This window comes from Danio rerio, chromosome 25, assembly GCF_049306965.1.
Source record: "Danio rerio strain Tuebingen ecotype United States chromosome 25, GRCz12tu, whole genome shotgun sequence".
In the NCBI taxonomy this organism is placed as follows: domain Eukaryota; kingdom Metazoa; phylum Chordata; class Actinopteri; order Cypriniformes; family Danionidae; genus Danio; species Danio rerio.
Window position 1 is genome coordinate 12,020,401 of NC_133200.1, and position 11,918 is coordinate 12,032,318.

Genomic DNA, 11,918 nt, shown 5'->3' on the forward strand with positions numbered 1-11,918 from the left:
ATGTGCGTGGCGGTGATCCCCAAGGGAGAAATATGAGATTCTGTATGTGAAGTGTGGCCGGATCCAAACAATTGCGCGGCGAGGAATCATTCATCAGGGCAGCTGACGCAACAACAGAATCCCGGCTGTTGTTGGACTCCCAGCTTGTCCTCTAAATTGGGCACAATGTGGGTCCGTGTAGGAGGGTGTGGTGAGACCTGGGCCGTAGGAAGCGGGAGATAAGAGCTAACAAAGGCTAAACAGGCTACGGTGACGTCATAATAAGCACAGGCTTATCTCTTATGGACAACCTTGGTCTTAAATGACTTTTGCAGCAAAGCATCGCAGAGCTCCGTTATCCATTCACGTCGAGCTCTGCTCACTAGGCAGAATGAAAGACAATAGTCTGTTTTATCTGGGACCTGAACACATGTTGCTCATGTTTGTTTTTTTGTATTTCCATTAGATTCGCTTCAAGTTGCAACCAAGTATAATGAAGCATTCACTTTATAGCAGAGTTGTGCTGCATATTTGTAGACTGGTAAGCTCAAAATAGGGGAAAAAATGAAATTTATTTAACATATAAGTTGACAATGTGACTGGGGTCTTTTGAACAGTTAAGAGCTTTCCACTCCAGACCAGTAGATGGCAGAAACGATTTAACATGGATTTAACATTTTTGCACTAGATTTTCATTTTAACTGATGATAAACATTAAACATGGAGTTTCATTCAAAAGAGCTTGCACTTATCTCATCAAAGGGATTCATCTCTGGAGTGACAGTTTTGAAAGGATATTGTTTCAATAATGGGGACTTTAATGTAGTTTTAAAGAGAGCCTGATATGAGAAATTAATACATGAAGAGGGGGAACAGACCGAATCTGCAGATATTATTTGCTATTTATGACTTTTTTTTTTAAGGTTTAGAATGCAGTTAGATTCATTTGTTTTGTAAACAAAGCAAATCTCTTTTATAATATCTACTGAAAGACGGAAAATATTACTTTACGAACTGAAGTCGTTTAAATGTAACCATTATTCAATAATATTGATGAAATTCATATAAAAATGGAATAAATATTTGCACGCATGTACAAAAGTAAATAAATAGACATAATGACGTACAAAAATCTGTGCTAAACCTGCAGATTCCATGTGAGCCTAACAAGAAGTAATTGTACTATTGAAGTTACTACATGCTTTGAATAATATAAAATACTTTATATTTTTACCAAGCTCTTAAAATGGCTTCTCTGGGCATCACATGGGCCAGCACCATAGATATATACCCTAGATATCGCATAGGGACCCTGAGCATACGTCAATAGCGCCGCCACATTGGTACAGTGCTCCCTAGACAAATGTCATTCAACCGCACTAGACAAGACCGTGTTATTACGTGAAGATGCGGGACTTTAGTGCTGTCTACGGGTGTAGTAACAAGCAAACAAAGAAAACAAAGCACAAAGGCAGAACATTTCACAGGTAAGAGTTTTTTACGTTTTTTTATGTTCTGAACTTTTGTGCTAAACAGTAGCGTTATTGATGATAATGCAGTCACTTACTGCATTCACTATAAGTCAAAGTAGCTCCAACTCGCACTAAATACTCAGCTTATGCTGGTTTTGTTGAATAAAATCAGCAAACAATGCAAAATAAATATGACAACGAGATGCTGCAGTGCCAGAAACTTGTATTATTGTCGGCTAGTGGACGAGTCGTTCATAACGGAGATTCATTCACAAACGAGTCGCTCCCTCCATCAGTATGAGAAGTGAAAGCAGGAGAGGAGCTGTGTTTCAGGACACGGATTAGATGAAATTTAACAGGGAGGGTGAATAGTACATTTCCATACACACAAACACAAGCTTTTAGTCAGGAATGCCCGTGCGATCACTGATCCATCCAACGTAGAAAAGTGATGTGAAACGATAATTTTCGTAATAAAAATAAATAAATAAAATTGCATACTAACATCCAGGAAAACTCCCAATCATAGATATATGTGTATATGTGTATATCTCTGGCTTTGGATGGCCACAGTCCTCCACTGTACCTTGGTCCCGCATTCATTTCAATGGAGCGCTACCCTGTAGTAAAATGGCGGCTCTATTGACGCATTCCTTCCAATAGACAATAACAGGGTAGGCGACATCTAATGTATATATCTATGGGCTAGCACAATTGTGAACCACTGCCTCTAAAGCAGCATTTTGACAAATAGTTACATGATTTTACAATAAGCTCCACCCACTTACATTTTAGCCATTTAACTGTTTTAAATACTCCCACTACCACTTATTGTACAGGTCTTTGCACAACACCAAATGAGTACTGCAAAAAAAAACTTGGTGGTGTCTATGCTTTGTAATGGAACACATTTGCCTTAGCTACTTATCTCCGTTATTTACAACTTTTCTGGAGTGTGGAGTGGTCAGTTTGCTTGGTAGCTCACTTTGTATAATCTTGTATTTGTATATTGTGTTACATTAGAATTGAACGTCGATTATGGGGGAAAAATCTCATGCCAAAATTCTGAATTCTCCGATCATTTTCTTATCCTTCACTTCTTCCAAAACTGTTAGATTTTTTTTTTACTAACTATGAAAGAAGAAGAGAAACATTAAAGCTGAAGAATCTTGGAGTCTGGTAGCAATTGACCAACTTAGTAATTTTATTCATAATGGTGGCCAACATTTTCCAGCATTCTTTAAAATATTGATTCTGTGTTACACAGAAAAAAAGAAAACAAAAAAAGTTTTGAACCACTTAGTGATTTTATATTGGTATGTACATCTTTTCTGAAAAGGACAAATTCCTAGCACTGACCTCTCTGCGGAGGGAGCGGGCGAGCTGTGTAATGATTCCTCAAGCTCTGGCATTTGTTGCAGCTGGCGCTGGCCACCTGGACCAGCCCTGAAACCAGAGCTACCCACGGGCATCTCGCCCAGAACATCAGTGGGCATCTACTGCCAGCAGTCTTCCATAAGTGAAACTAGGCACATTATACATAAAAAAGACCGTTTCCACTGCGTAAGATGCCAAGTATAGATTTAATAAGAATCAGACACAATATTAGATCATATTTATGGAAAATTAGATGCTTGATTCTCCCTTGAAGGGATGGTTCAACCAGAATTCCAAATTCTGGCATTCATTTTCTTGTTCCGAAATCATGATCCTTGCTTTTTTTTTTTTTTTTTGCTTCTTCAATCTACACTGTATAAAATGATGGGTTCCACTGTGTGCAAATTTTACATTGACAGTCGGAGGGGTCAACTATATCAACTTTATGTTAGTTTGTGTAACACATGCTTCAGTAAATCAAGTTTATGTATTTATTTAAATGATATCTTATTTATTAAATAGAATGTATTTAAATGTTTAGTTTTGTGGGATAGGCTGTTTAGTTTATTCTAACCTGATTAGCTATTTCGGCTTACTTTAGGTCAAACTATGCATCTAATTTGACTATTTTTAGGCTATATTGGGAAACAAACACCTGTTTCATGAAAAATCAGTCTTGTGAACTTTTACGGTGTCAGTCCGTGCTCTAAATCTGCCGGTTTCTGACTGTTGAATGACTTTTTTTCACATAGATGGATTGGCGTGATTATGCATTTACAATGGTATCAACCGGTTAAAATCAGGGATCACCAATCCCGGTTCCGGAAGGCCGGTGTGCTTGCAGGGTTTAGCTCCAACTTGCTGCAACACACCTGTCTGGATGTTTCAAATATACCTAGTAAGTCCTTGATTGGCTTGTTCAGGTGTGTTTGATTGGGGTTGGAGCTAAAATCTGCAGGACACCGGCCCTCCAGGAACAAGTTTGGTGACCACTGGGTTAAATGGATATCTATTATTTTAATTATTAACATTGTTAACGACAATACAGATCAGAGTGAACACTTTCTCAGATGCATATGGACACAGTATAAATATAAAATGTAAAAATATATATAATAATATATATTAAATATTAAAAACAAGCAGGAAAAACTTTTTTTAAGTGTACCAGTTTCTTGGAAAGATGGTAGTTTGCACTTTTTTTTATCCATGTGATTAAAATCTGGCTCAATAGAAAAACCACATGAGCGTTTAGTGTTTCATTGCATGTAAAACATATTAATATGAAAATGTTTACGTTTTATAATGTTTGTTTCACGTAAGTGTCTTATACATGTTTTGTGTTTCTCATGTGTCTTTCACTTTTTTTTCATGTGTTTCATCTGTGTTTTATTTTTCCTTGTGTTTAAAATGTGATTTTAACATGTGATAGCACAATTGTGATGCTCATCTTTTTAAGAGCCTTGCGACCAAAACAACTTTGTACAACATTGACTTTTATTGCATGGACAAAACATTCACATACACAAAAACTGAGTTCCACACAATTCCTTCATGTTGTCCCAACACATATCGATTAATTTAACATGATTGATTTTCAAATTCAAGTAAATTGAACATAAAACAATGAAGTTGTCCCCCCCAAAAAACTCAAGAATTGTGTTGATTCAGTTAATTATGAATAAGTAATTTAAACAAGCAGCAGTCCTATTTTCTTCGAAAGATGGTAATTTGCACTTTTTTTCTCAATATGATTAAAGTCAGGCTTAATCGATAAACCACACAAGCATAAATGTAAAAAAATTTCATTTGAAAATTACGTTTTACCATGCGTCTTTTACATGTTTTGTGTGTTTCATGTGTCTTTCATGTTTCTTTCATGTGTTACGTTTATTATCCCCTGTGTGATTTTAACATAATTTTGCACTTAGGTGATGCTCATTTTTATTAGCCTATAGTGACCAAATCAACTTCGTACACCATTGAATTTCATTGCGTGGACAAAACCTACTATGCGTTAAACAAATGCTGGGTTCCACACAATTCCTTCATGTTGTCCCAACACATATTAATTAAGTTAACATGATTGATTTGACACATTTAAGTGGTTTGAACTTAAAATAATTAAGTTGTCTCAAATAAAAACTACTTGTGTTGATTCAGCTGATTTTAAATAAGTAGTTTAAACAAGCAGCAAAAATAATTTAAAGCATTGTATTCCTGTGTTTTCTGAAGAACAAATGAAGACAACCATCCATAATGAAATAACATAAGAATGAATACATTTCCATAAGTCTTTATAAACTTGTGAGTACCAAAATAAATATTGTTTATATTAGTAAAGAGTGTTTTCAAGATACATCCTTGGAAATCAAGTTAATGATGACAAAATGATCTTGAAAATTAAAACTCCTCTTATTGCATTTCATTTTCTGAAAGCCGGTACACAGATATAATCCTACAGCTGAATAGAAACACCATGGTAACAACAGTGTTTTGACACAATATTACCATGGCTCTAGGATACAAGTTACTTGACACCAGTATTTTCAATATAGTGTCATGTCAACTCTTGTGGCTCCAATCAGACAGCGTAGTGATCCTGATCTGCTGTTCTTTCCAGTGTGCCAGATTACACCACAGCTTCTTTTTTTTTTGCCCAGGGCTTCAAATTGGCTGTCGGATCCTCAGTGGGCCGATTAAACGAGGCCAGTCTCATTCTCAGCCTCTCATTAACCAGCAAGAACAATCCCTTCTCTGTCCGCGCCACTTTTACAGAGAGCCTCATTCAAGCAGACTGAACTTTCTAAAACAGCCCTCCGTAATCTGTCTTTATGATAAAACGCCTTCGAATGTGTTCACTTCTTTCACTCGTTGCCTGAATTATTCGTTTCTTTTTCTGTCCTCGTTGTAAATGATCGATTGAAATGATGTTTGTCAAGAATATATATTGACTGGGCTGAGGGAATTGAGGGGGCGGGTCTTGTACTTTGACGGTTCTCATTGGTTGTGAAGTTTTAAGTAGGCGGGGTTATCGCTTTACCCCTATGCAACAGTGAGTGTGAAGCAACTTTATCAGAGTTTAGCATTAGATAATAGTGTTGTTTAAAGGGCCAGGACACAACTAACCAGGGTGTTTTTACTCTCCAGCAGAGCCTGGACCACACGATACACTTTTGCACTTCGCTGCGAAGCGCGGACTACGCAAGGTTGCACTCTTTCTGCTCCAGCAACCAGGGGGAAGAGAGGCTCTCCGGCTTCCCAACAAACAGGGTCGCACACCGGCCAAGGTCGCCCAGAAGAGGGGACACTCTCAGCTCCACAAACTGCTCACGGAGTAAGTGCGCAAAGCTTGATTCTTATATTAAATAACTGATATTTTGTATTGGATTTTGACCTTTTCGACTCCAAAGGCCTCTCATTAGGAAAGATGATGTTTCTGATTTGTCTGCAGTGATGGCAAATCTGCTTTTTTTTTTTGGTTAATCACAGAAGCAGACTGCTAATATTACTCAAACAAATAGTTATTAAAGTAATTAAGTAGTTATATAATTGATTAAGTACTTATTAAAGTAATAGAAGTAGTTATTAAAATAATTTAGTAGTAAAATGGTTCAACGCAAAGCAAAACGTCATCAAATGAAGTCTTGTAGATTTATTTGCATTAGTTTTTGTTGAATTGATTTTCAGTCGGTTGGTTTGATTGTTCAGTTTGTATATGCTACATGTTACATGAATAAATAGTATTAAATTAATTTGAATAAATACTTTAACAATGTAAAAATAAACTTTATCAAATGAAGTCTATAAGATTCATTGACATTACCTTTCTGTTTAGATTATTTAACTTGTATATGATACTATATTTGATGTGATATCTGTGAATATGGTTTAATTTTTTAATCAGTGTATTTTTATACTTGTTTTAATTTACAGAAATGGTGACAATATATAAATATAGGGTATCTAGATACAATATATAAATACAGCCAAAATAAATACAGGGTTTAATAAAATAACAAATAATAAATAAATAAGTTTTTAATAAATTAAAGTTTGCCAATATTACAAGAATATATATATATATATATATATATATATATATATATATATATATATATATATATATATATATATATATATATATATATATATATATATTAAAGTCATTTAATAATAATATGTTGACAATGTAAAAATGAACTTAATTGAATGATGTCAAAGTTTTATTAACATTACTTTTCTGTTTAAATCAGGGGCGTGCAAACTCGGTCCTGGAGGGCAGGTGTCCTGCATAGTTTAGTTCCAACTTCCTTCAACACAAGCTGCCTGGAAGTTTCTAGTATACTAAGAGCTTGAGTAGCTGATTCAGGTGTGTCTAATTGGGGTTGGAACTAAACTTTGCAGGACACTGGCACTCCAGGACTGGGTTTACACACCCCTGGTTTGAATGATATATTTGATAGTGTCTAATGATTATACATTAATCAATGTATTTATTTTTTTGTACTTGTTTCAGTTACCGAAACAGTGACAAATGAGTATAAAAATAATTTTAATAATAAAATAATTGAACTTGGTAAAACTAATTATATATTATTCAAATTAATTGATACGACTTTTTATTTATTTATTTTTTTTTACATGTTTTGGCTAATTACAGAATTAGACTGCCAATATTACATGAATATAATGTATTCAATTAATTTGAATATTAAATACTTTAACAATGTAAAAATAAACTTTATCAAATGAAGTCTAAGATTAACCTACATTACCTTTGTTTAGATTATTCAATTTATATATGAGAATTAATTTGACATTTATAAATATATTGCTTAATTCATCAGTCTGTGTATTTTTTTACGTTATTAATTTACAGAAACAACCACAATGTTAAGAAATACATTGTATAATAAAAGTATATAATAACTAAGTTTAATAATTCAATAATTTCACTTGGTGAAACTAATTGTATATTATAAAAATTGATTTATACAACTTTAATTTGTTTTTGGTATACAATATAGGTCTTGACAAGATTCACCCATTTTTCAACAGTATGATTTTAATCATTTAAAATGCCACATCAGTTCAGTTAAATCACTTATTTTTGTCTATTTTTTTTTTTTAGAATTGCCGCACAGAATAATTATGTTGTTTAGATTTTACATAAATATGACTGAAAGTGGAACATTATTTCACTACTTTTTAGATATTTTTATATTTCTATTTAAACATCTGTATTTAATTCTCACCAAAGTTATTTGAAACATTTATTTGCACGGAATTGCAAACAGCAGGTTTTATCAAACAGAACATGGTGCTTTAGTGGACGATGTGACCTTTGAAATGCCTTAAACAAATACCGCTTTATCTTATTTGTCATTCTCAAATGTAAACGTTAAGTCACATTTATAAGAGTGTTGTTTGTAAGTTGCAATAATACTTTCTTTAAAAAAAATTGCCTCACACTTACCAATGTCCACCATTGGTCAGTCAAACAGATTCATTAATTCATTGTTTTAGGCTGGTTTGGATTCAGAAACAGTCAATTCATGTTAGACAGGATTTGATAGATTTACAGTATAAGTGCAATGGCTTTATCATGAGAATGAAGGCGAGATTTAGTGTTGTGTTCTGAAGAAAGGAGGATGTTGAAATGTGGACAAGATAAGAAGGAAGCACAAGGACAGGCCATGTGGCTCTGAGCTCTCTGTAAACAGTCAAAGCCACTTAAGCTTTTTCAGTCTTTTTAAAGCAAACCTATGAAATCTACAACAGAAACCTGTTTTGATCATGTTTGTGAAGTGGCATTACCTGTGTGTGTTTGAGTAAGGGAGACGTTTACCTTTATCTGCTCTCGCTTCACAGTCTGTGGCTAGCAAACCTGCATGGGACTGCTTCCATATGTTCCCATACTTGACTATTCTTAAAACAGGGGCAGACTGTGCTCCTCAGGGTTAAAAAACTAAACAAATCTCCCCTTCTGAACTCTGGTCATAAATTCACGAATGCTGGGGGAGCTATACTTGATGTACACTTGGTGTACTCCTGTGACCTCACATCAATTAAAATTCTGCATGAGCACTGTTATGATCATTTATCATTTTTTTAAAGTTCATTTGAAATAACAAAATATGGGACTAAAAAAAAAAGATACAAGTTCACAATTCATGTTCAATTTTAATTATTCTGTAGTGTATTCGATTATAATTTTGATTCAGTTATTTCCTGTTGAACTTTAGATTTAGTTTAATTTAAAGTTAGTGAAATCAAATGTTTCTGCATGTTGTTTTTTTATTACTTTATTTATTTAAAGGTGCAGTGGGTGATTGTCTTCAGAAACATTTTTTGTTTTGCTGGTTGAAAGTCTCTTTACATTCCACTAGGCATGGGACGATAACAGATTTCAACGTATACCGCGGTTAGGAAAAGTTTTTAAAGGTTTTAAAACCGCCAACATTTCTGTAATACCATTCCCAAGATATGTGTAAGATGTTTTTTTGTGTAAAAAAAAATTATATATATATATATATATATATATATATATATATATATATATATATATATATATATATATATATATATATATATATATAATTTTAGGACAACATTATCTCCAGTAGTAAAGATCTCCGAAGATGTTGTTTTAAATTGTAAATAATTTTTTTTAAACTAATAAAGAGAGCAGAAGTCAGTGATTCATTTGAATTATTTGGCCTGACATGTTTACATTATTTGGGCTGGTAATTCCCATAATTCTGATAAGTAGCACAAACTCTCTGTCAGCAAATGTAGATTTGTACATCTGTGCATCTCTGTTCATGCAGACAGATTTGCCATTTGCGCATGAACTGTACGTACACGAGAGAGTGACAGTGGTAAAAACAAATGCTGAATCAAAACTTTTTAAAATCCTGAACCATTGCCCCTTTCACACATAAATTGCCAGCAATTTTCCAGAAAGTTCTGTATGTGTGAGCGGGCCCTTTTTAAAAATACCTGTAAATTTGTTCTGCCAATTTTTCAGAAAGAGAAGTTGTAACATTACCGGTATTTTGCTGGAATGCTGCGCTTTGTAAACACAGAAGGAAAATTGCCGAAAAGATGCACGTGAAGCTGGTTTATTATTCACATTCACATATATTCACCTGTGACGCGCTCCCTATATTGTTTACCATGCTACTTGCAATGTTTGGTCTGAACGAGCATGTAAGTATGGCTTAGTAATAAGTGTAATTCCTGCACCCCCTGGCCAAGCACAAAGCATAAAATGTCACTTTGGGACAAAGCGTCTGAGAGAGTGAGACCAGCGATCCTTGCATGCATGAAATATTGCACATTGAAAAGTTTTGCCTGCTACACAACTGAAAACGTGCTAGATATAATACAGTTTTTCGCTGGGAAGTGTGATATTATAAAGTACTATAAACTTTTCTAACTGGCGAATGACATGATTTATTGGGTTGTCTGCTGTCATGTTTAATGTGCGCGTTTCTGATTTCAGGAGGCATAGCTTTGGACTGCAGGGGAGGGACTGTGTTTTCAAAGCTATTATGCTAACGGATAGCATTTTGGCAGATCACCTACTGCACCTTGAGCTATTTACTTTAAATTTAATCTATTAAAATTAATTCATATCAAAAATACAATCCAGTAAATAAAACTAAGTTTTTGAAAACTAAACCAAATCAGGTGGAAACAAATTAAATAATTATATATATTTCTTATAGATTTTTACTGTAAGAGGCTGCTGCTGATCATTTCAAGGTGGTGAATATGGTATCTACAATTATATATACAAAATATGTCTATAAATACACACAGCCTGGTCAATTGCAGCTCTGTTTTGGTTAACCCATTGAAATGTGATCACAGAAAGAAGAATAAGGAAGAGACAGAGTGAGTGCTAGCATGTGATTCAAGAGTCTGTTAAAGAAGGCCATTAAGTGCTCTGGTTTAGTGCCTCATTTAAAAGAAGTGTACTGAACCACAGCGCACACTTAGAAATGGCCTCAAATCTCTCTAAGCTCATTGCGTTTCATGGGTGGTTTCTCATAGATACTTTGATGTGCTTTTGACTAGAATTTCTGCTTAAGTCTGTATCTCTTGTTATGTTTAAATAATATTATGTTATGGTAATTTTGCACCATTGTTATATTTGTATATTAGACTTTTCAGCCATGTTGTTGATGCCCAGGCCACATAAAATATTTCTTTCAGGCTCGCAAGACATTAAGAGCTTCTTTTTCACTTTGCATTCTTTAGTTTCCTGTGAGTGATGTCACAGGGTTGCTATGGATACCCTTTGGACCTACAGAGCAGGTGAAAACAGTTCCTGTTGTTAACCATGTGTCAGGTCCCTGGGGACATTCTGAGCCACTGTCTCACGCGCACAAACAGTTGCAATTTTTTCTTTTCATAGCTTGTCACTTAAGTTTTTTTTCTCCTTTTTGAAATGAGCCCAACATAGGTGGTTCCACCTTAGTCATTTGTTATTACTAAGACACAATGTTCAGCTGCGTGCCTGCCTTGAATATATTTACTGCTAGTCTATGTTGACTCTGCCATTAGGAACTTCAGATTCACCTTTAATATAAGCAAGCAGTTTCTCTCTCTATGAAAGAAAGCAGAACAAGATTTTACACTGGTGAGAGGTCATTTGTATAACGAAACAATGAAGTTATGTGTGGCATTATAATTGGTGTTGTTTAAATGATCGTTTTTTTCACACTTGACATTCTGTTTTGAATGGGACACCACAATGATCATTGTTTCATACGTCACGTCCTATGTAGGTGTGTTGGGTGTGGCCTTGCTGATTCAGTGCCTTGAGACTGGGCGTTCTCAAAGTTTGCTATGTTTGTGTTGGGCAGGGTTGACAATCTGCCCGAGCTGGAGACGAAAACATCTAAGTGGTGTTACCCAGAAGGCAGAGTCCTGCAACACCACCCCAAGCTAAACACTTACACCCTTACCCTGGAGGATGTGCCCAGGAGCTCCCCACCAAGCCTTCAGTGTGATGTGGAGGAGCTCCAGCGTCTCATTCAGTCACATCAGAAGGTGAGTCATTGATTTCAGAGTCTT

The 11,918-nt window shown here is 34.9% G+C and overlaps 1 protein-coding gene across 50 annotated transcripts in view; it reads left to right on the top strand.

The window, feature by feature from the left end:
• The window catches only part of akap13 (A-kinase anchoring protein 13), a 197,600-nt gene that overhangs the window by 87,916 nt on the left and 97,766 nt on the right, over positions 1 to 11,918 (top strand). For 29 of the 50 annotated variants that reach the window (XM_021470630.3, XM_073942827.1, XM_073942833.1 and 26 more), the window contains exons 5-6: positions 5,982 to 6,165; positions 11,708 to 11,894. In XM_021470630.3, coding sequence (XP_021326305.1) covers positions 5,982 to 6,165; positions 11,708 to 11,894 — 371 coding nt within the window. Of the gene's footprint in view, positions 1 to 5,978; positions 6,166 to 11,707; positions 11,895 to 11,918 lie in introns of all 50 variants that reach the window. The other 21 variants (XM_009297839.5, XM_021470632.3, XM_021470634.3 and 18 more) reach the window with 1 other exon arrangement.